Below are 23,872 nucleotides of genomic sequence, written 5' to 3' on the forward strand. Positions count from 1 at the left end.
CCTTGCCCTTTGGTTTGTCTACAGCACCCAGAGTATTCTCAAAATGCCTAGCCCCAGCCATTGCTTACTGCAGGACTCAAGGTGTACAACTCTTCCGCTACACAGACAACATTCTCCTTCTAGCAGAGACAGAAACCCATCTCAGAGACCACCTCAGGTTCATCACCACCCTTATTCAAAACCTGGGCTTCACCCTTAATTTAAACAAATCCTCCTTGCTCCCTCAGCAAGACAAAATTATTCTGGGCTGCAGGATTAGGACAGATCTAATGTGGGCCTTTCCCCCACAGGAAAAGGTCCACTTCCTCTCCACTTACTTTCAAAACCTTTTACTGGAGTCCCAGATTTCTGCAACACAATTCCTGCAACTGCTGGGGCTTATGGCAGCAACCATTCCCATGCTTCCCTTGGCAAGAATGCATATGCGGAAGTTCCAGTGGTACCTAAAGAACATGTGGTCACAGTACTTACACTCTTTAGAGAAGCAAATCACCTTTCTGCCCTGTCTAAAATCTAGGGTTACCACCAGTCCGTTTTTTTTTTTCTGGACTATCCGGAAATCAAATTGATTTTCCGGTAGTCTGGAAAACACTCTACAAACTCTGGTATTCTGTTTCAAAAAAGGAAACAGACTATTGGAGCTTGTTAAAGTGGCTAATTTACTATGCTTTTTACAGAAAAGCATAGTAAATCATCTGAAAGCAGGCATCAGGAATGGGAAAAGGGGGTGTTCCTGCTCACTGATGTCATTGTGACATCACAAAATAGGCAGAATGTGGGTGGGGATTGGGCAGGGTTATGGGTGGCATGCGGGGTGTGGCCTTAGTCCGGTTTTAGCCACAACAAAAGGTGGCAACCCTACTCAAATCTGAGCTAAGGTGGTGGATTCAATAAACCCGTCACAACCTGGGAATGCCTTTCCAATTGCCCTCCCCAAACCAGTTCATCTACACAGATGCTTCAGACCTAGGGTGGGGTGGGGTGCCAACTGCAAAGACTTCAAAGTTCAGGAAATTTGGAGTCCTGCCCTTTAAAAGAAACATATCAATGTCAGGGAGATGACTGCAGTTCTTCTAGCCCTGGATGCTTTTCTTCCTACCCTCCACCCGGGACCCCTTCTAATATTCACAGACAACACCGCAGTCATGTGGTACCTAAACAAACAAGGAGGAACCAAAGCTTACCTCCTTTGCAGATTAACCTTACAAATATGGGAAATCACCTCCAGGCACAACCTGTCCCTGCAGGCCTCATACATACCCTCTCAGGATAACAAACAGGCAGATCTTCTAAGCAGAACATCTACTCTATAGCACGTGTGAATGCTGAACAGGGAAACCTTTCTAGACATTGTCCACTGGTGGGGCACTCCTCAAATGGATCTGTTTGCCTCCTCCCAGAACAGACAATTGACCAATTTCTGCACCAAGGATCACTCCCCACTAGCCTGGAGAGTAGATGCCTCCAGCATTCCTTGGAAGGGACTGTTTCTTTATGCCTTTCCCCCTTCCCTCTAATTCAAAAGGTCTTACTGAAAATCTGGAAGGACAAACCAAAAATCCTGTTGGTGACCCCCCCCCCCCCCCACTGGCCAAGGCAGCAGTGGTTCCCCCTACTTCACTCTCTAGCCAAGGGCAGTCACCACAAGTTACCCCACAAGGTGGACTTTCTCACACAACAAAAGGAAACCCTAATCCATCCTCAGCTACAGATGTTAGCACTAAAACTCTGGGTGATAAACTCCTAATCCCTTTTAGACACCACTATTCAGAGGACGTGCTTACAGTCCTGAGGGAGGCCAGGAAACCTGCTACTAGAAAATCATACTTATCAAATTGGCAGAGATTCTGAAAATGGTGTTTATGTAAAGACAGGGACCCCATCCAGGTAGACCCTTCCCTAGTCCTTACATATGTGTGTGAACTCATTAAGGATAGCCTTTCTTACTCCTCAGTAAAACTATATCTTTCAGCCATATCTGCCTGCCTGCCTCTAGACCCCCCTTTACTATCCAGGCTAGATGTTAAACTTTTCCTGACAGAGGTCTTACACATCAGACCACCTAGAAAACCCATCCCTCAACCCTGGGATCTAAATTTTGGCCCCTTTGAACCGGCTAGCAATGCTCCCTTACAGCTCTGTAGATGGAAAACGGAACTGTTGGTCACCATCACTTCTGCCAGGAGAGTGTCTGAGTTGCAGGCACTCATGGCCTGCCCCCTACACGGTCTTCCACAAGGGCAGGGTGACCTTGCGCACTAACCCTTCCTTCATGCCTGAAGTGATAAACGAGCTGTCTTTAAATCAGTCTATTCACCTGCCCAACTTCTTCCCCTCTCCAACTGCCAAGAGTGAGAGGATTCTTCATTCCCTGGATGTGCACAGACAATTTAGATTCTACCTAAACAAAACTATACCCTTCAGAAAATCTGAACAACTTTTTGTCTCCTTCCACCCCAGGGCTATGGGCAAGGCAGTTTCCAAGCAAACTATCTCAGGATGGGTCAGAAAATTAATTCATTTCTGCTACTCACACCATGGCAAACCTTTACCCTAGGAGGTGAGAGCTCATTGCACCAGAGGTGAGGCTACTTCCAAAGCCTTCCTCAAAGGGCTGGACACAGCTTCATTTTAGAAGTTGCCACCTGGTCCACTGTCCACACCTTCACCAAGCACTACAAACTAGATCAAGTCTCCAGAGCCAGGGCAGGCTTTGCTAGGACAATCCTGCATGGGTTTCTGGAATCTTCCACCTCTACCGCCACTCTTACCTCTAACTAGCTGTGGTACTCTCCCACAGTAAGAATACTGCAACATAGGAATAGTAGGATATAGAATAGTTGTGTAAAATCTTACCATAACCATAGATGTTCTTCTCTTCCATGTTGCAGTATTCCATCCCTCCCATCTTTCCTCTGCATTACATTGGACTACTAACCTAGCTCTTAGCTTTTAGAAAGCTATAATATACGAAACAGGTATTCCAGGAGAAGGCGAAGGCCGAGGTACCAGAATTAAAAGAACCTTATCAAACATTCCAGTGTTTGTGTTCCTGTTTCGTATATTAAGCCATTTTGGAGTGTTGGAGCTTTGGAGGTGTGTGTTTTTGAAGCTTTTAGGAAGCTCTACCCTTAACCAATAGCAACCAGCCAGCATATGACACTTGACTCTTCTTGCTGACAATCACTTATTCCTCTCTTAAAACTGTTTGTCTGGCTTTCAAGTTCTGAGATTTGTGCGTGCAGGTGTCACATTTAAGGTCCCCGGTTTATGGCCCTATGTGTGACGTCCCACACACCTACCAGTGCCACCAATTCAGAATACTGTGATGCTGAAGTATATTTTGTCCAGTTTAGAAAATTTTAAATATAATTGTGTGTGTTGTGTTTCACTGATGGTGTTAGATGGGGGAACTGTTATGGAAAATATTCTGTCTCATGATTATTCTTCAAAGTCTGCATATTAACTTAGTTTCTTCACAAATGATCTAAATAAAATGTTTATAATATGTTTATGTTAAAATCAAAAGGTAAAATGGATGCATGATTATGCAAAATATAGTTTCACATAAGTTGTAGCTTTATATTTCAAGTGCTGCGCAACTGCTTTCTCTTTATTAGCAGATTATAGTGTACTATAGCAGTAACCCATGCCTGGGTGTGGGTAATGCTGGATTTACCCATGGTTGGTGTGGTTTGGTCACGAGGGCGAAGCCCGAGTGACCAAATAAAGACAACCGTGGGTAAATCCAGCATTACCCACAACCAGAAGTGGGTTATTGCTATTATGCAATGACATTATTTAAGAAAAAAAAAAATTACATTTCTTAAATAATGCCATTGTATAATGCCTCCTTGCTGCCCTTCCGCAGCTGTCTGGTATTCTGCGGCAGTTCTGATGTACTGTGCATGCGTATGCTTATGCAGTACATCAGAGCTGTGGGCAAAAGCAACGGAGAAAGCAAGATCTCCGTTGCTTTTTACAAACTGTCTTGCTATGTTAAATGAGTTTTAAATAAAGGAGTAGCGAGACAGTGTGTAAAAAGCAACGGAGGTCTTGCATTCTCTGTTGCTGTAACAAAAGAGTTATACTAATGGAAAAGGTCCGGGCGACCGGACCTTTTTCCATTACTATAACTCTGATTTACAATTTGCACGCTGACCAATCAGCGTGCACGTTTTGGAATATTAATGGGGGGTCATTGTATAATGACAGATAATTGATGGCAAAGTAAGTGCTGAAGGAGTTAAGGGATGTTATGATGTTGTAATACATTTAGAGTCTGGTTTCAGAATGTTAATAGAGTACTCTCTGGCCTTCTCAAGCTGGGGATGAATCAATGCAAGGATGTCTGTGAGACAGTATGTGCTAGTACTGAATGTTACAAGGTCAAAAGATAAATTCTTAGACCTGGTGGTCTGTGTTTTAAAAAGGCATATTGTCAAGTGTTCACGTAAAGCTCTAAGAGAGAATCACAAGGACATAAAATATTTAAAAATTGTATTTGTTAAAAGCTATGTTACGTCAAAGTTCTGCTTATGTGAAATTGATAAGAAAAGGTATATATGTAGTGCTGTTTTTCTTTGTTCAAGACATTTGAAAATCTTGGTAGGCAGTCTTCCAGAGCTGTTTATGAAATAAACCAGTACTTTGCACATCCTAAAGTGTTATTCTTGACTCAAGACTAAAAAGTAAAACTCTTGTTATTTATTTGTGAACTTTAACAGCTTGGAGGTAGTCATAGGATCCATGCTCGTATGTACGTATGTGTACCCCTACTCTTACAAGCTGAGGTCATGCATTAGATGTACGACCTGGGTAAAGTAAAGCTTTGGTACCCAGGCTGGACATTAGCAGTGGCAACCTATATGTCAGGAATACTGCAATAGTGTTCACTAGGATATCTGTTGTTATAGAACGTTATTACACAACTGTACTGCACTTTAGTTATTGTCATATTCAAAAGCTCCTGTTCCAAAAAGGTTATTATGGTCAATGTGCTGTGTAATTGCTGTTCACTGCTCTGAGCCACTGCCAAACTTTTCTGGCCTGGCTATAAATGCTTCATTAAACTTACGAGGGATGCTGGTCACAGTAGTGGGCATGAGCTTTGCTTCTTCAAGCTGAAGCATTTAATTTAGACTTGTTCTTTGTAACTTTGTGGGATTCCTTCATATATCTGCTGTTAAGAATCATCATTGCTGCTGTAAGGTTTTTGTTTTTCTGGGTATTGTATTTTCATAAGTATTCCTGAGTAGTATACTCATTTTCTCCCACTGATGCTGTGTTCAAGTGAATAGAAAATAGGTTGCAATGTGGCAGATATAAAACTGATTTAAAAATTGTTTAGCTGAACAGAAGTACAATTCTGGAAGTCTCTAATAACTAAGGAACTTTTTGTCTACTCATACTGCATATCTGCCAACCATCAAAACCCTTACTCTAGACAGATGACAACATTCTTCAAAACCACCATTGCTTGTTACTAGCTGTTTACAGATACAACCCTTCACAGAGGAGAATCTCCCAATTACTTAAGAAGGAGAGGGTATTACAACTACTCTTGGGTGTAGGCTCATTAGTGAGGTCCATTGTGGAAGGTGAGGGAAGTGCTACAGAACTGCAGAGGTATCATTTATACATAGATTGGTCAGATGCTGTAGTTAGCCAGTTAATGTAGTGCTACCACTTGCAAGTCAGTTACAATTGCTTGTCATGTGCAGACTGGACTGCTGCATCACCCGCTTCTTAATTGAAATCTGCCCATCCTATGGCCTCCACTTGAGATGAAGTGATTTTATAGTGGTGACCACAGGGAAATGGTTCAAGCAATACATGTATATCCCCTACCATCCCCAAGAATAGAAATGTGGGTCTGTTGTTACTTCATTCTGTACCATGGCCAAACAAATAGTTTTGAAGTATTTTCAAGTCCAGATCATTAATGGTAGGCATAAACTCCATGCCCCTTTACTAGTAAACTAACTTAGAGTTGAATTAAAAAACTTAACTAAATGTATGCATGTAGTGTTATATAAATGCTGTGATTGGTATGCGCATGTTACAGTTATATTAATTTTTCCTTTTAGGTTCGAAATGTAACAAATGATGCAGTTGATATGCTAGAATTCAGAGACAGGGTTATAAAGGCCTCCCTAAATCATGGACATCTGATTGTTGCAACCTCACTTCAGTGTTATGTTTATAGGTTAGTCATTTACATTTTCATATACACCTTATTTTAGAGGATTGTAATTTACATTTTCATATATACCTTAACTATTCCATATTCTTGCTGTTGTGAAATCTGTCTTTCCAATATACAAAGAACATATTTTTGGTTGCCTATAGTTTGAAGTTTCAGTAGTGTTTTGTATCTTCTTTGGTAGTGAAAATTTGATTTCCAGTGATTTGGAATTGTATTAAATTACAATTAGTACAGGCACAATGTCAAAATATTAAGACATCTGTAATTCTGGTAACCAATGTATGGCTGGATTTCTAAGCATCAAAGAAGAGCTAAGCAGATGAATCCCCTCTCACCCATCACAGGGGAGGGACTAAGGATTAATTGCTTCTTGGTCTTCAGCATGATATAAACCAGAAGAAAACAGCAGCAAGGCAATTGGACTATTTGGGCATGGGTGAAAATGAAGTGCTCACATGGATGGAAGCATGGTGTTTGTGTGCTGCTGTTATTATACAAATGAGCCTGGAAAAATTAGAGCTGAAAAAAAAAAAAAGATGTGGCTGTAAGGATGACACCATACCAAAAACAACACTCTCAACTCTGTTCGTCCCAAAATTGTTTTAATTATCCTATGGTTCAGTTTATCTCTGGTGTTGGTCCTTCCCTAAGAGAAGCTTGGGCTGTCATTTAAGGAATGAGTGCAAGAAAGAGAAAGGGCATGGCAAATATGTTGCAACTTTGGGAGAGAAAAAAGTTTATTCAGTTGTAATAGTTTTTTTTATGTTTGTGCATATATGATATAGAGAAACAATATTAGACTTAAGGAAATGTAATGGTTTTCAGAGAAGAAATGTGACAGGCTGAGTAAAGTCTGTTACTGGACTTCAATAAATCATGCAGAAAGATATGCTGTTGCTGAGCTAAATGTGATTTTTTTTCATAAAAAAATTGTGAGTGCAGTAAATTTTGTAGTAATTTAGATTTTATAACACATCCATAACCCCCATTTTCCCAGTTTTGCTCAGTCACATATTCAGTACAGTCTGCATCTTATGTTGTATATGTTTAAAATCTTAAATCTGAATGTAAGGTTTGTAATACATATAAGAATGTATGATGTAGACTGTACTGAAAATATGACTGCTTCTAGTCCAGATGGAGCAGAACTATTTGAAAATGAAACTAATTGTGGCTTTTCAGATGTGCAGACATTTGCATTGCATTTATTTTAAAGAATGCAATACCTTATTATGAAAAATGGCTTCCATATTTAAACCAAACAGAAAATGGAGTAAAATGGGACTGTAAAAGCAGAGAAAGGAACTGTACGTTTGTCTCTGCCTTGCTTCGTGGCAGTTGTAGAATTTGTTGCATGGAAGATTGCAGAACTGCTTTTTAAACCTACAAGTCAGAGTAAGATGGAAAATCAAGTATATCCTTAGCTATTTGTAGTAGTAGGTTCTGATTTTTTGCATGCAGTCTGTTTAAAGACATTTTTTTATTTTCTTTGTACAAGTTTTTGTCTACTAATATATTTGATTTTGTAAAGTAAATTGCCTAATTTGTATACAAATAAAAGCAGCACCAGAAATAAAGCATAGGCACCAAAGTAGATAAAAAATGGTTTAATTAAAACAAATCCACATATAAAATGAAATAAAAACAGTAAGCGCTTTCGCACAGTAAGTGCTTTATCAGATGAACTGAATCATTACTTCTCACATTTAAATACAGCTATTAATAAAACAATTGTCAAATCAAAACACCATATATTTTTCCTATGGAAATCTCTAGACTTAAGCATGGGTCTTAGAGATGCTGTAATTTAAGCCTGGCTTCTTATCAGCCTGTAGCTTCACTGTCCCGTGTAATTCCCTGCTCTCACTATAGTTCCTAAAATCACCTCCAGTCTGCTTGCACTCTAAAAGAAAATTTCTGTTTAGAAACAGAATGAATAAAGACATTTGAACTGTCCATATAAGAGCAAAAATTGCAACTGCAACAGTTAAAGGTCCCTTCCAAAACTGGATTTGCTTTATGACTTACCATACTGACCCTACCTTTGTCTGAATTATTCAGATGTGATATCCTCAGCCCCTGTCCTCTGAGGATATTTATGTAAACATGGGGTGGATGCATACTGCTGCCCTGAAGAACGGTATTCTTTCTACAAGATTTTCTATACAACCTAGCTGTAAACTCCCTTATAACATCTTTAAATATAGGGACATCCAGAAACACAACATGTTCACTGGAATGATCACTGGTGAATCTCAAAAATGTGGTTGTAATATGCAAATAGGAGACATAAATGTTCCAATTGTGTCTCACTACCCCTTCAGAGCAGATAGATGTCATCTACAAACCTTCTATAAAATATAGCCACTGTAAGCGCTTCAGCTAATATAAGTCATTCTCCAACCCTTTCAAGGCCTCCCTGAAGACAACATTATCTTGAGATAGTGAATCAAATACTGTCTCTTTTGTGTATGATTGTGATGCCCATGCCCTGGCCCAGCAATCAAGGAGCCTCAATTCCCACCACTAACACCAGAGAGGGTGTCTCATTTTAGAGGAAAGGATAACAAATACACACAGTAAAGTGCAATTTCCCTTAAGAGCACACAGAGATCACAGTAAGTCTGGGGCTGGTTGCTCCCTTGCTCTCCAGGTCCCCAATAAAACTCCCCACTGGCACAGCTATAGGGTCCAGATCTCAGCCTAGCTGGCAAGCTAACCTCCAGTACCCTCTCTGTCCAACCAGTGCTTCGTGTCCCTGCCCAAGTAGCTGACACACACACACACACACATACACACACACACACACACACACACACACACACACACACACACACACACACACACACACTTTGAGATAAGTATTTGTACAATTTCACAGACACTTCTGGAAAAGGCTGACACAGACTTTCCAGCTGTGCCCCTATACCCAGACTATACAGTAGTAATTACTGCCACCACCAACTAATATTTATCTGCTACTAAAAGGCCCTTAAAAGGATGTCCAATTATTACTGTGCAATATTATTATCCAATTGGCAAGTGTGACTAAACTGTCTTAAGGCTTATTAGATTGGCTTTGTACAATAAACTCTATAAATATGCAATGTACTCTAGAGCTTAACTTATCTCTACATAAACTAGCCACAGTTGAAAAGGGCTTAAAATATTTCATAATAAATACTAAAAACACAAGACAATACTACTATACCACAGTGCCATTAAAGAGTTCAAAGATCACACAGAAACTTAAAATAATTCAGTAGTACTGTTCTGATAACAGAAAAACACTTAGTCTAATCTGTTCTAATTCCTAGCTTTTGCTACAAGAAAACACACTTCTAAGATAACTTACTTAGGAGAGCATAAGCAGTGCTGAGTTGGATAGTCCAAGATCAAAATGCTTACAGTCTCTCTCTGAGCAATAGTTTTTCAAATCACTGACAAACATTTCTACTGGGCCCTCCCAGATTACATCATTTTGACACTTGGGTTTCCCAGTATACACATTACATCACTTCTTTGACACTTAGCCTGGGGTTCCCAGGCCAACAGACTGCATTATTTAGCAAGCTAACACCTGCTCAGGAAGCTACAACAATAAAATACATTTCACGTGTATACACTAGTAATTATTCCTTAAGTTAAAACAATAGAAAGAATGTGCTAACCCAGACAGGCTGACTCTGAGGTCTACAGATCAAAGGATAGATTTGAAATAATTTTAACTTCAAAAGAAAGATTTGAAATGCTTGACTTAGTTTTCCTTACAGCAGATGGCAATGTTGCTACAACCTTGAAGTTCAACATTATATAGTATTTTCTTTCATTTAAGAAACAAGTCTGTATTTTACATTTTTATTTACAAATGTCAGAATTATGTATCAAATTCTATTTGACTAGGCTGGCAGCCTTTACCCATCTCTACCAGTCTTCACAATGATGATAAGATAATAGGGGGTTGTTATCCAAATGCAAGAATTTCATAAGCCAATCTTGTTCAGAATTGCTCTTATCCGTATGAACTAGTACATAATCCAACTCCACACCTTGATCAAAAGCCTTCTGCCATGCCTCCAAGGAGGAAACCTAACAAAATAGAATGTAATTCACAAGCTGAAACTTCTAACAGATTAATTGGTCCAACTCTAATGGAAAAAATGCATACAAATAAAAACAGCACCAGAAGCAAAGTGTAGGCAGCAAAGTAGATAAAAAAAGTGGTTTAATTAAAACAAATCACAAATTGCTTAATTTTATTTTATAATAAAGTGTATTAAAATGCTTGTGGCTGGTGTTTTTTTAATTGACTTAAGTGTATATGCATTGAAATTACATTCCTTGTTTTTCATTAGTTTGGGCATAAAGCATACAAAAGAGAGGCTTATAACATTTGATCTGATGTTGTCAGTTTTCATTCTGTCCTCAACTGATGGTTCAGATCTGATCCTTCAGATCAGACTTGGCTGTTGCTAAAGCTCGTGACAAACAAAAACTCTGGAGCTTCTCCATTACCCATAATGCACCAACCCCAGTTACCTCCGATGTCGTTTCCTGCTTCAAGCAAAAGACGTGGTCTTCCATCTCTCTTGAGCATTAGATAAGTGTTATATATTAAAGTTTTTTCTTCAAAAACTTTTTATATTACTATCCCTTACCTTCTTTTATAAATTTCCTGTTGTTTCTTCCATTTTCTTCTATCTATTGTACATTTTTTCTGTACCTCTTGGATACTATTGTTAGTATCTTCCTTCCCTCTACAACACTGTCATAGTTTATTTAGTATTGTTGGTGTCCCTATTTTTTCCCTCTTATTTCCCTAATCAAAAAAAAAATATATATTTTCTGTCTTAGTATATTGTTAGCAATGGCAGACAAACCAGCAGGCTTTAAAAGTACGAAGTGTGGTCACAAGCTGCCAATTTCCAATGCCCACACACTTTGTGCCTACTGTTTGGGTCCCCTCCATTTACAAGAGGATTGCTCAATTTGTCATGGTTTTAATCTTCGTGCATTAGTGGAATGCAAAAATAAGCTGATCATAAAATGTCTTCTTCTTCTTCTTTTGAGGAAGCTATATCAAAGGGTTCTTCTTCCTCGAAAACTACTAAAATAAAAAAAAAATCCTCTTCTAAGCCATCTTCTTCCTCCTCCTCAGCTTCAGACTCCTCGAGAAAGAGGTCTCATAAGGACCTAGTCTCAAACCCTGATCCGAAAAAGGCAAAAGTTCAAGATCCTGCTAAGAAAAAATTATTGGATTTGACGGATCCTCATTCGGAGTGAGTGAAATCAAAGTTCTCGGATTCAACTTCATCAGATCCAATGCTGTCTGAATCTGACCTTCAGATGGTTAAATTTCTACCCAGAAAAAGGTACTGTCCATCACTGGATATGATTACTGACAGGGTACCTTCTCCATTCTTAAAAAGACCAAGGTCTCCATCCATATACTCCACTCGCTCTTTCACAAGCCTTACAGAAGAGGATGTGGAAAGACTGGTGAAGAAGATTCTCTTGATGCAGAGCCAGGTTGGTGTTTCTTCAGCTACTACCCCTCTGGGTTAGGAGATCCTCATATCTACTACTCCCCCATTACAGATTTCTCCTCTGACTCCTGTAGCCTCAGAGTTTTTGGATCCAAGTCATCCAGATCCATGTGGCTCGGATCCCAGATCTTCTCTGAGGGGTCCAGTCCCATCTGATCTGGAGACCTCCCAGAGCCATAGTCTGCCTGTCAGATCCAAGGTGTTGCATTCGACTCTGAAACTTTTGGAGCCGTCTTTGCACCTTGGAGCCTTGGCACTGGATAGCTCAGCTCCGGCTTCCACCTCAGAGGTTTTGCCCTTGGAACAGGGGAGGCCTACGATTCAGAAGCTTGACTTCTCAGATCCAACAGCCTCTATCTCTCCGAGCTTCTCTGGCTTCGAGGCTGAGAAGAGGGTGTTTTCTGCCTCTGCAGTTCTGATGGATCCATCCCCCTCAGATCCTAAGTCTTCTACCATGATTTCTCACCACTCAGAGCTTCACCTCCTTCCACAAAGACAACCAGTACCAGACCCCTAGTCTCCCACCCAGGGAATTGTAATCTCCTCTTCTGATACCTGCACAGAACACCCCACTGAGGAGGTCCCTAAGAAACGGATGCGTATGAGGAAACATTTGACTCCCTGGAGGAGTCCATCACTGAAGAGACAGATTTCGAAGGTGAAGTACCCTTATGATCAGTTCCTAAGATGTCTCCTTTGGAAAAATTCTATAAGTCCTTAAGCAGAGATGTGATTAGATGTCCAGCAACCCTACATCTGAGGAATCTGTTCTCCTGGAGGCTTTTGATACTGGACCCTCTACCTCTTCGGTGACTCCACCTGCCGGTGAGCTCATTGACTTGATCTCAAGGCAGGCGTGGAAGGACCCTGACACCATAGAGCCCATTCCTTGCAGACCAGATAGAACAATGGCACCACCTGCAGATAGTTAATTTTTGGGGGAAGGGAGTTCCTGTTGTTGCCATGTTCATTGCTCTGACCACCAAGAAGGAAGTAGCTGAGGAAGGTTTCACTATCCATCCCCCAACAGGGAGTCGCGGGTGATGGACAGATTTAGGAAGTGTGTCTATGCTTTAGCGACCTTCGTTTTGAGGTCTCTGAACTATATGGCACATTTTACTAGGCTACAGAGGGATTTGATCTCGTCATTCCAAGGGGATCCAATACCTGACAGCCTGGGAAGACATGATTGACAAACCGTTATACTTTGCCAGAGATGGCCAGTATCTGTCTCCCTTGGGCTTCAGGCTTCTGGGAAAGGCGGTTTCCTCCCCCATAGTGCCTTTTTTAGGCAATGCCATGAGGTCAAAACTACCAACATGAAAATTTCATTAAAACGCAAATTTAAGATCATGCTGCTAAATGCTAGGAGTCTAAACATGAAACTGCACTCATTGCAAGCATTCTTTACCCTGAAATATGCTGACACTTGTGCAGTCACAGAAACCTGTTCCAAAGCTGCAGAACGCACTCCAGCCATACCAGGTTACTCATCCTATCATAACTTCAGACCCCAAACCATGGGCAGCAAAGCAAAAGGAGGTGGAGTAGCAATATATATATATATATATATATATATATATATATATATATATATATATATATATACACACACACACACACACACACATATGTGTATATATATATATATATATATATATATATATATATATATATATATATATATATATATATATATATATATATATATATATATATATATATATATATATATATATATATACACACATACCTCCAGTCTGGTGAAACGGTATGACACACAGGAGACACTCCAGGTGCAGTTAGCCATTGACAGGACCCCTATTCAAATAATAGCTACTAGCTACAGGCCTACAACTTTGATTCAAGATGCCCACTCCACCTATCTGGACCTCTTGGAATCTATCAAGATTCAACCCTTTACCCTGATCCTGGGCAACTTTAACTATCCAACCATAGATTGGAAGAACTACTCATGCCAAAACACAAATGCCCAGAGATTCCTTGATTTCGTCAATGCGAATGCCTTGGGACCTGCTGGTCAACATCCCTACAAAAGGTGAAAATATCTTGGACTTAGTATTAACCAATATGAGTAACCATTGCAGCATCCCTACATTGTCATCCTCCCTGGTAAGATCCGACCACAAAGCTGTCACTTTAGAAGTAACCATCTCCCCCAACCCCCAAAAAACATCTCTAAAGCTGATTACAACCTCCTGAGAGAAGGTATATAACCAGCTTCACAGCCCTCTCCCCCCTCCATAGGAACAGGCACATATGTCCAGACTTAACTAAAGTACTATACGAGCACTTGTATAGCTGCATGGAATCAGGAATACCTGACAGGACAAAATCATCCATCCCAAGGAAGAGTAAACCTATCTGGTGGACATCTGCAATAAAAAGAACTTTATAATAAAAGGAAAAAGTTGCTGTCCAGGACCAAGAAGGAGCAGGTGCCTAATTGAAAGCAATCTCTCCTTAGCCTGAACAAGCAAATAAAAGAACTAGTGAAATCCTCCAAAGCAAACTCCGAGTCCGAATTGGCCACATCTTCTAAAGACATTCACAAGGCTTTCTTCACATATATCTGGAATCTCAAGGGAAGCACCCAGATCTGCTCAGAGTTGGTGGGCTGGTGGACAAGGGCACCACATACACAAACTCTGTAGATATAGCCAACCTGCTGGCAGACAGGTTCAGTGAAAACTTCACCCCTCTATCCTCCCCATCAGTAAATCAGGACATCCCCAGCACCTGCCCCCCTCCCCTTATCTATAGAGAAGAAGTCCTCACTCCCATCTCAAAGGCAAAAAAATACAGCCTCCATGGGATGTGATAACATTCCAGGCTGCATCCTACATGAACTCCGGCAGAAACTTGCAGCACCATTAGTCACCCTATTCAACCAAAGCCTGATTACTGGCTTCGTCCCAGTCGAGTGGAGGACAGCCACTGTCATGCCTTTGCACAAAGGTGGAGCATCCACTGATCCAGGAAATTAAAGACCCATCAGCCTAACAAGCCTGATCTGCAAGGTCATGGAGCAGATTATCATGGACCTCATTAACAAGGACATTGGCAACTTCCAAACACTTCATCCCACACAGTTTGGTTTCATCACGGAAAGATCATGCCTGTTAAATTTGGTTGAATTCTTTGAGTGAGTCTCCAAAACTGTGGATGAGGGTAAGACAGTGCGCACCACTTAACTTGACCTGACCAAACCCTTCGATACTGTTCCCCACTCGGGTATAATAGACAAACTCTCTCTCTCTCTCTCACTCGATGGGTTGCCAACTGGCTTACTGACAGAACCCAGACTGTAAAAGTAGCCGACTCCAAATCCAGCTCCAGACAATTGGAGTACCTCAGGGTTCAGTCCTGGGACCTCTGTTGTTTAGTATCTACTTCTCTGAAGTACAGGCCAACACTAAGGGACTCTGGCTAACAAAGTTTGCAGATGACTGCAAACTGGGAGCCATCATTGAATCCCCAAATGATGTGGATATTCTACAAAAGGGCCTTACAGAAACAGATGCCTGGTGCCAGAGCTATGGGCTCAAGTTTAATGCCACGAAATGTATAGTTATCCCCCTTTGGGAAAAAAACATGTACCCATGAAGTTGGCAGTACACTAAACACTGAAAGTGTGATGAGAGACTGAGGGACACAGGTGGACAGTGGTCTCACCTTCGATAACCACATTGCCAGAACAGTCAGGAAATCCTTCTATGTTGCACACCTCATCACTAAGGGCTTTTCATCTAGAAAAAAGGAGGTCATTGTCCCACTGAACTCATCCCTCATTAGACCCATTATAGAGTACAATGCCCCATTTGGTATGTACCTCACAAGACATCTGCAACAGCTGGAAAGGCCGCAGAAATACCTCACTAAAAGAATCACAGGCCTAAAGCAGATGCCGTATGCTGACTGTCTAAAAAAACTCCAGCTATACTCTGTGGCATATCGTCTACTCAGAGGCGATCTCTGCTTAACATACAAGGTCATGTCAAACCGTGAGCTGTTGGACATGCTCCACTTAAAGAAATCCCAATCCCTCAGAGCCACACGCTCTAGGGATCTAAACCTTGTCATCACAATAAACAAAGCATGCTGGACGGATAGGTTCCTGACCCAGAGACTCCCCATACTCTGGGATAGACTGCCCATATATGTCAAGCAGAGTGCCTCCTTGGCCCTCTTCAAAAGGACCCATGATGATTGGATGGGAGATAGGAAATTCACCCCGGGGATCACGTCAGTCACCCTGCTAGACAGGGGTCCGGGGAAGTAAATATTGTGGGAAGAAATATCCAGGGAATTGTTATGGCTAGGCTTGTATAGGCCCTACGGCCGATAGCCTAGTACCAACCTATGAACCAGGCATCAATCTATATGTTACCAGATGGGTAGCAAACTGACTCACTGATAGAACCCACCTAGTCAAAATAGGAGAAGCCACCTCAAGCAGTTGACCAGTAACGAGCAGTGTACCCCAGGGATCGGTCTTGGGGCCTTTGTTGTTTGGGATATACCTTTCTGAGGTTCAGGCCAAAACCAGTGGGCTATGACTGACCAAGTTTGCAGATGACTGCAAGCTGGATGCTGTCCTCAATTCTCCTAGTGATGTGAACAGCCTTCAAGAAGGTCTCACCCAAACAAATGACTGGTGCCAAAAACATGGCCTCAAACTGTATGCCAAAAACTGCATCATCATCCCCTTTGGGGAGAGTGAAGTCCCCACAAATTATCACCTTAATAACAGGGTCCTAAGCACGCAGTCAGTCATGAGGGACTTGAGAAGCCAGGTTGATAGCAAACTGACTTATGACCACCATATTGCCTCCATTATATGGAAAGCTTTCTACATGGCCCACCTCATTAGTAAGAGTATCTCATCCAGGGATAAGGTGGTCATAACATCCCTGTATTCTTCCCTTATAAGACCCATTATTGAGTACAATGTCCCTTTCAGCATGTACCTCACAAAGCACATTGCAGCAGCTGGAGAGACCACAGAGGTTCCTCACCAGCAGAATCCAGGGCCTTAAATATCTACCCTACACAGATAGGCTAAAGGCCCTGTCCATCTAGTCAGTCTCCTACAGACTCCTCAGAGGTGACCTCTGTCTGGCATACAAAGCAATCTCAGACCCCACCTTGATGGGATTGCTGCATATCCACAAGCCAAGCTCCACTCAATTAACCTGCAAACATGACCTCAACCTGGTCTGTGACATCAATAGGACTTGTTGGCAGGACAGATTTGTGTCCCAGAGACTCACCCTTTTATGGAATAGACTCCTTCTCCATGTCAAGCAGGGTATTTCATTAACTCTTTTTAAGCGCAACCTGGATAACTGGATGGGGAACAGAAAATACACCCCTGGGATTCCACCTGTGTCCCTGCTGGACAGGGGCATTGGGTGCTGACTTGTCAGAACATGGACTAAATTCTTGGCTAGGTTTGTAAGGGCCTGAAGGTCAATAGCCTAGTAACTTCCTATAATCCTGTGAATTATCAAATACCCTTTTGGATGCTGTTTCTGATTAAATTCAGGCATCGGTTACTTCTCAGCTGATGACCCTACGGTCCATATCCAGTTCATCCATGAGGTTGATCTCTTATGTAGCAGAAGGAATCACAAAGGCAGTGGTTTCAGGAGTTTTCATAAGCAGACATGCCTGGATGCACCTCTTTGAGTTTGTGGAGCCTTTCAAGTCTTCTTTCATCAATGCTCCTTTTGACAGAACATCCTTATTCAGCCTCAAAGTAAAAGACACTCTGTCCAGGTGTGAAAAAGAGGGAAAGACCCTGTCTGCCATGGACATTTGTTTTTTTGACTCTTCAAAGAACCTTTTCCAGGAATCAGTGAGGTGGTCGAAAAATGTAGTTCAAGAAGTCTCAGGGCTGTTTTCAAGACACATATGTAGGAAGTTGCTCCAGAGGTGGAGGAAGGAACTCTAATGGCTGGAGATGCCCCAGTGCCATAGGTGGCCCACAGAATCAGGGTTCCAGAGAATTGTTTGTTGAAAAACCCTGCCAGTGCTGCTGAAAGGAGACCCGAATGTCCACCTCTGGTGACAGTCTGGGGACGATTATCCCTGCACCAGAGAGCCTGGCTAGATATAATAAAAGATACTTGGTAACAGAGGAGTATTTCCAGAGACTGTATTGTACCCTTTTCCCTTTCTCCCCCAATCCCAAGGAAAATGCCTGATGTTCCACCCAGTCAGAGTGACAAGCAGCAATTCAAATGCAAAAGCTGTAAGAAAAAGAGTTGTCCAAGAGGTCCTGCCAGACCAGATAGAATCTGGAACTTACTCAAGGGTTTTTATGGTGCCATTGAAAACAGGGGACTGGAGAGACCAATCCTGGATCTCTTCAAACTAAACAAGACAGTTCAAGGAACTAAGTTTGGGATTGTCACAGTTCAGTCCATTCTCCCCTTTTTGGCCAAGTATGACTGGATGTGCTCTCTAGACCCTCAAGACGTGCTGTTACGTAAAGATGAATAGACGGTCCAGAAGGTACTTAAGCTTCCGGCTGGGAGCCAGTCATTATCAATTCAGAGTACTGCCCTTATGATTCACCACAGCCTCCAGGGTGTTTACCAATTGCATGGCAGTAGTAGCAGCTCACCTGTGACTGCAAGGATTCCAGGTGTTTCCATATGTAGACTACTGACTCATTACCATTGCAACCAGGTATCAACTCATACGTGCAAGAGACCAGTTTCCCCCGACTTGCTATCTTCTGGAGATAACCATAAATTACGACAAATCTCATCTGCAGCCATCTCAGAGTTTACAGTTTCTAGGAGCAATTTTCAATACAAAAGCAACCATTCCTTCTGTTTCATTACTGAGATCTTAGACTATAAGATTCCAAGTCAAAAAGATAATCTGCAGCACCTCAATTTCAGCCTGACTGGTCCTACAGGCTCTGGGATTGATGGCAGCAGCAATTACATTAGTACGACTTGCCAGGTTTTATATGAGAATTCTTCAGTGGATGTTAGCTGCCCAGTGGTCAATTCTTTTTCAGCCTATGTCTTACAAGATAAAAATCACTCACATCTGCAAGAGAGATCTCAAATGGTGGATTCATTCAGACCAGGTTCTACAAGGTCATCCATTCATTCCCCCTCAGCCCAAGGCCATAGTGACCAAGGCCACTTGCCAGCTAGAGTGGGGGATGCATTATCTGGGGAAGACAGTCCAAGGCACCCTGGTCTCCTGAGGAGGTCAGTTTGCATATAAATGTCCTAGACATGAGAGCAGTGCTGTTAGCATTGCAAGCATTTCAGAATGCTCTCCCTTTGGGGATAATTGCAGTATAGTTGGACATCATGTTGATCGTCTGGTACATCAACAGACAGGGAGGAACCAAATCCTACCCATTGTGTTGAGAATCTCTCTAAGAGTATGGCAGTGGATGATCTCTTCTAAACACTTTCTTTTAGCAACGGACATTCTGGGGAAGTCTAATGTGATAGACAAACTGAGGAGGTGCATTCTTCTGTCTCACGAATGATCCTGCAACAGAAAATTTTCGAATGCAGTCTTCTGACAATGAGGCCAGCCTTGCTGTGGTTTATTTGTATCCTGCTGAACAACAAATGCAGCAGCTACTTTGCCCTAATCCTCCCATAGGGAGAATCACTGAGGAATGCTGTACTTCACAATTGACCACCCCAGTCTCCTTTATGGAGTGGCACAGTTGAAGAGCAAGGCCATCCTCATTGTCCCTTATTGGCCACAACAAATTTGGTTTCCCCTTCCTTTGGTCTCACCTGATTTAACCACCTTGGTTTCTGGATAGAAATCTAGACCTCCTTTTAGTGAATCTCATGCTAACTGCCTGGTTCCTCCAGTTCCATTAATAGTCAGACAACCTATGCTCTCTTCTTCCGTCTATCATATTCTTTTGTCCTCCTATAAACCTTCCACCAGAAAACTCTACTCCAGCAAAGAGAAGAAATTAGTTTTTTGGGCTCAAAATATCTCATTATCTCATAATATCTTGGAATTTCTAGTGCATCTTTTTGAAGAAGGAGCTAGTTCTTCTACTGTTAAAGTACAATTAGCAGTGATTTCCAATTTTTATGCTGGAATAAATGGTTCTTCTGTAGCGTCCTATAAGTTGAGCAAAGCTTTTCTTGAAAGGCACTCTACTCTTAAGGCCACCCTTTAAAGATACTACCCCCCCAGACCTAAACCTTTTGCTGCAATCTCTTGCACAATCTCTCTTTGAACCTTCAGCTACATGCAAACTCAAATATCTTTCATGGAAGATGATTTTCTTAGTAGTTATTACCTTGGCCAGAAGAATTTGAGATCCATGCATTGTGCTCAAAACCTCCATACTTGATTTTCCATAAAAATAGATGTTAAGTTGTCTATCTCGCCTTTAAGAAAGAATTTGAGATGAAGACAACTAACATGGAACGTTATGGTAGGTACATAACTTCTTTTTAACTTACATATCAACCTGTCATTTCCTCTAGAGGTGGTGTCTGAATCTAATATAAATCAGTTTATTAATTTGACAGTATTCTTTCCCAAATTTTTTAACAAAGGAGAAAACATACTACATTTATTTGATGTTCTTAGTTATGTTTTTACTTACATAGGACAAAAAAAAACAGAAATTCTAACCAGGTGTTTATTTCCTATGTGGAACCAACAGTGGGTAAACCATTTACAAAAGATAGATAATAAATTGCATTTTCTTTGTTATGACAAAATTGGACATTGTTCTGACAAAACGTGATTGAGCCCACTCCACCAGATCCATGACAATTTCCTCAGTTTTTCAACCCAGAGTGTCCATGGATGACATTTGTGAAGCAGCTACTTGGGCTACTCCCCATACCTTTATTACTCATTACAAATTAGATCTCCAGAGCAAGGGCATCTTTTGGTTCTATGGTGCTCAGGAATATCCTTCCTTGAGTCCGCCCAGGAAATTGGGTAGCTGGGGAATCTGTTCCATTAGTTGAGGACAAATGAAAATTGAAACATCAGATAAAGAAGTTATGTACTCACCATAATATTCCATCTGTGTTGCCATTTTCATTCTCCCTGAACTCCTATCCCACCAACCCCCATCCTTAAGGCTTCGTATATGTCCTTATTTTTCATAAGCTCCAGATATGGCTTCTCCATAATAATTTCCATCTTTTACTTTCTACTAAGGCATACTGCGGTGGTGGTGCTGTGGTAGCGTTGTCGCCTCACAGTAAGACGTTGTCTTGTTCGATTCTCAGCTAGAGCGTCTTCTGTGTGGAAACGTGCATGAATGGGCGTACCTTTGTTGAAGGTTGTGCGTCAGGGCTGGCAACTCGGCACGTAAAAATCTATTGCCAGTCATTAGCAGACCGGAGTTCCACTGTGGCGACCTCTAACCGGGAAAAGCCGAAAGACACAACAACAGCTTTCTACTAAGGCAGCAAACAAGATCTGAGGTAATTGGGGTTGGTGCATTATGGGTAAGGAAGAAGCTCGAGTGGTTTTGGTTGCCACAAACTTTAGCAATGGCTGAGTCGGATACAAGGGATCTGATCTGAACCTATCATTTGAGTAAGAATGAAAATGGACAACACAGGTGGAACATTATGGTTAAGTACATAACTCCCTTTTATTTGCCAGCCATTAAGAGGGAAATATTAGAGGGCATTGCAAGAAATGTAAATCATGTCAGAAGGTTTGCAAGACAAGAGAAAAACCCTAAGACTGCTTTGGTGCCTTTGCCAGTTATTAAAGAGCTATTTCAGTGGGTAGCTGTAGATATTTTAGGGCTTCTTAGCAGATTACACTACTAGATACCAAAGTAGTAGTGGAGAGTGTAACTGTAAGAACCAACAACCAAAGAAATAAAGTTACGCCGGGACCACAAGCAGGACTCAGTAGAAACAAATTTCCATTTTATTCAGCAGTTTAGAAACAAATTTAAATTTTATTCAGCAGTTTAGCACTTTCATCCAGATAAAGGACTTCATCAGAACTGAGTAGAAGTTGCAAACACACACACATTTATGTAATTAAACAGTCATGTCACATTCATGGTAATCAATATCTAAAGACACCAGGTTAAACATCATTTAAAATACTTAACAGTGGAGTATAAGTAAAATGATGTTGAATATAAACAGTAAAGTAGTAATAAAAACTAAGTAAAAAGTGTAGCAATAAAAACTTTTGTTCTCATTATTTTTCCTTTTCCTTTAAACATCATACAAAATAATGTTAATTAAGGAGAAGTAAGGTAGGAAATTAGCAGCTTTTGTAATGTACTGAATGAAAAATGTTACTGTTTTTTTTCTTTCCTTTTTATGTATCTGTACTCATGTCATGTGATTTTAATCAAGTTGCTTGAAAAAATACATACTGTGCAAAGATGTGGAAAATCCTTTCTATTTCTTGTCTGTTAAATTCTTCATAAGATAGGTAATATATATTGTTTTAATGCCCTGTAGGATGGTATCTTAGTTCAGCAGTTGCTAAACCTCTTAATTGTTAATAAGCTACTTTGAGAATAAATATTATCAGAAATGTTACATTATTGGGTTAATAACAGTCCAGACTAGTCCAGTGGTTGGTATGCAAGCTTATTTAACATACACATCCATGTCAGATTGCTGTACTGACAAGGGCAGAAAAAGGCTGAAACATGGCATGTGTACAGCTAGTTGGCTTTGGCCTTATTGGTGTGAATGTACCTATTGGGGCTTAAAAAGTAAAAAAAAAAAAAAAAAAAAAAAGTCATGGACATTCAAAATTATATTGCTGAAACACTGGTAAGTCTTTAATACCTCGTTTACATGTATCCCATGGGTCTACACTATAGGAGGTTTAAGGTATTACAGACTAAAGACTGTTGATTGTCTGGGTCTTTCTTGCAATTTTATTGAATGGTTTATCTGTGCGACCTCTTTACCCTTTGGTTTAAACATTATAACAGACAGATAATGTGATTTTATATTCTCCATGTAAAAAATGACTGCATCAAGTCATAAAAACAGTTCTCCATGTATAAATTATAACAGTCTAAGTGTTCAGTTTAAGGAGTCATTCAGGCCATCTCGTAACAGACAAGTAACACACAAACACTCCGTTTCCCAAACTGAGTCATCTGATCCAGCCAGTCATCATCCATTTCTACAGTATTCAGAGGCAGCATATTTACGAGGACTTACATATTTCATTTCTACAAGTGTGGAGTGTGACACCTTTGATAACTCTTTTTGACTTCACCATTTGCTGATTTTTCATTGGTGAATAGGTGCGTCCCAATGGGGGAAAAACACTTTCACAGTTGCAGGCAAAAGTATAAGTTCATACTTAATTTCACATTGTTCCACTCATTAATCACATCTGAAAATTGCAATGTCTATAACAGTGTGGTTTCTTTTAACTCATAATCTGTTAAAACATGTTGCCTCTCTACTATATATCTATTTTGTTTTGCCATAATTGCTTTAATGCCTGTTCCTTTTCATATCATGAAGCAAACTGTACCAGTAGTATCCCGGGTTTACCATAGTTTGATTCAAACAAAGATAAAGGCAGTGAGGAAGCCCTCTTCCCAGTGACTGTTAGAAAATCCAGTCCAGAGCACTAATATGTCTTGGTTTTAACAAGGTGTAAGCAGTCTGCACCTTCTTATAGGGTCATAGGTAAGAACTTGGCTAGCTGCCTTTGCAGGCCATTTTAAGCCTAGAGTTTCCCTTTTTTTTTGGGCTGGAAATAACCTATCCATTTGGTTATAGATTGACCTTACACGTCCCATGGTCGATAATATATTACCCCTAATGTGAATAACTAGGATCATACCATAGATAATTTGAGGGGACCCATGCATGGAATATAGTGCGTAGGAGCTGCCTGTGTGCATTAGTAGTATAGTGGGCAGTCCTCGGGTAAATGTAATGTTTCCTATCCATAGATCTAAGTTGCGCTTGAAAGTGGACAGGGATGAACTTTGTTTTATGTGGATGGGGAATTTGTTCTATACCACCTTCTAACCTGCTTCACCTTCTAACAAACCAGACAGTTTTAGGTTTCTCATTCTAACTTTATCTTCCTCTGTGAGCAGTTGCAGATC

General features: G+C 40.8%; 1 protein-coding gene across 4 annotated transcripts in view; it reads left to right on the forward strand.

The window, feature by feature from the left end:
- The window catches only part of IFT80 (intraflagellar transport 80), a 2,191,035-nt gene that overhangs the window by 1,014,075 nt on the left and 1,153,088 nt on the right, over positions 1–23,872 (forward strand). For all 4 annotated transcript variants that reach the window (XM_044070463.1, XM_044070465.1, XM_044070466.1 and 1 more), the window contains exon 10: positions 6,090–6,208. In XM_044070463.1, coding sequence (XP_043926398.1) covers positions 6,090–6,208 — 119 coding nt within the window. The remainder of the gene's footprint in view (positions 1–6,089; positions 6,209–23,872) is intronic.

Source organism: Protopterus annectens, chromosome 4.part1, assembly GCF_019279795.1.
Source record: "Protopterus annectens isolate FY-2018-M chromosome 4.part1, PAN1.0, whole genome shotgun sequence".
Lineage (NCBI taxonomy): Eukaryota > Metazoa > Chordata > Ceratodontiformes > Protopteridae > Protopterus > Protopterus annectens.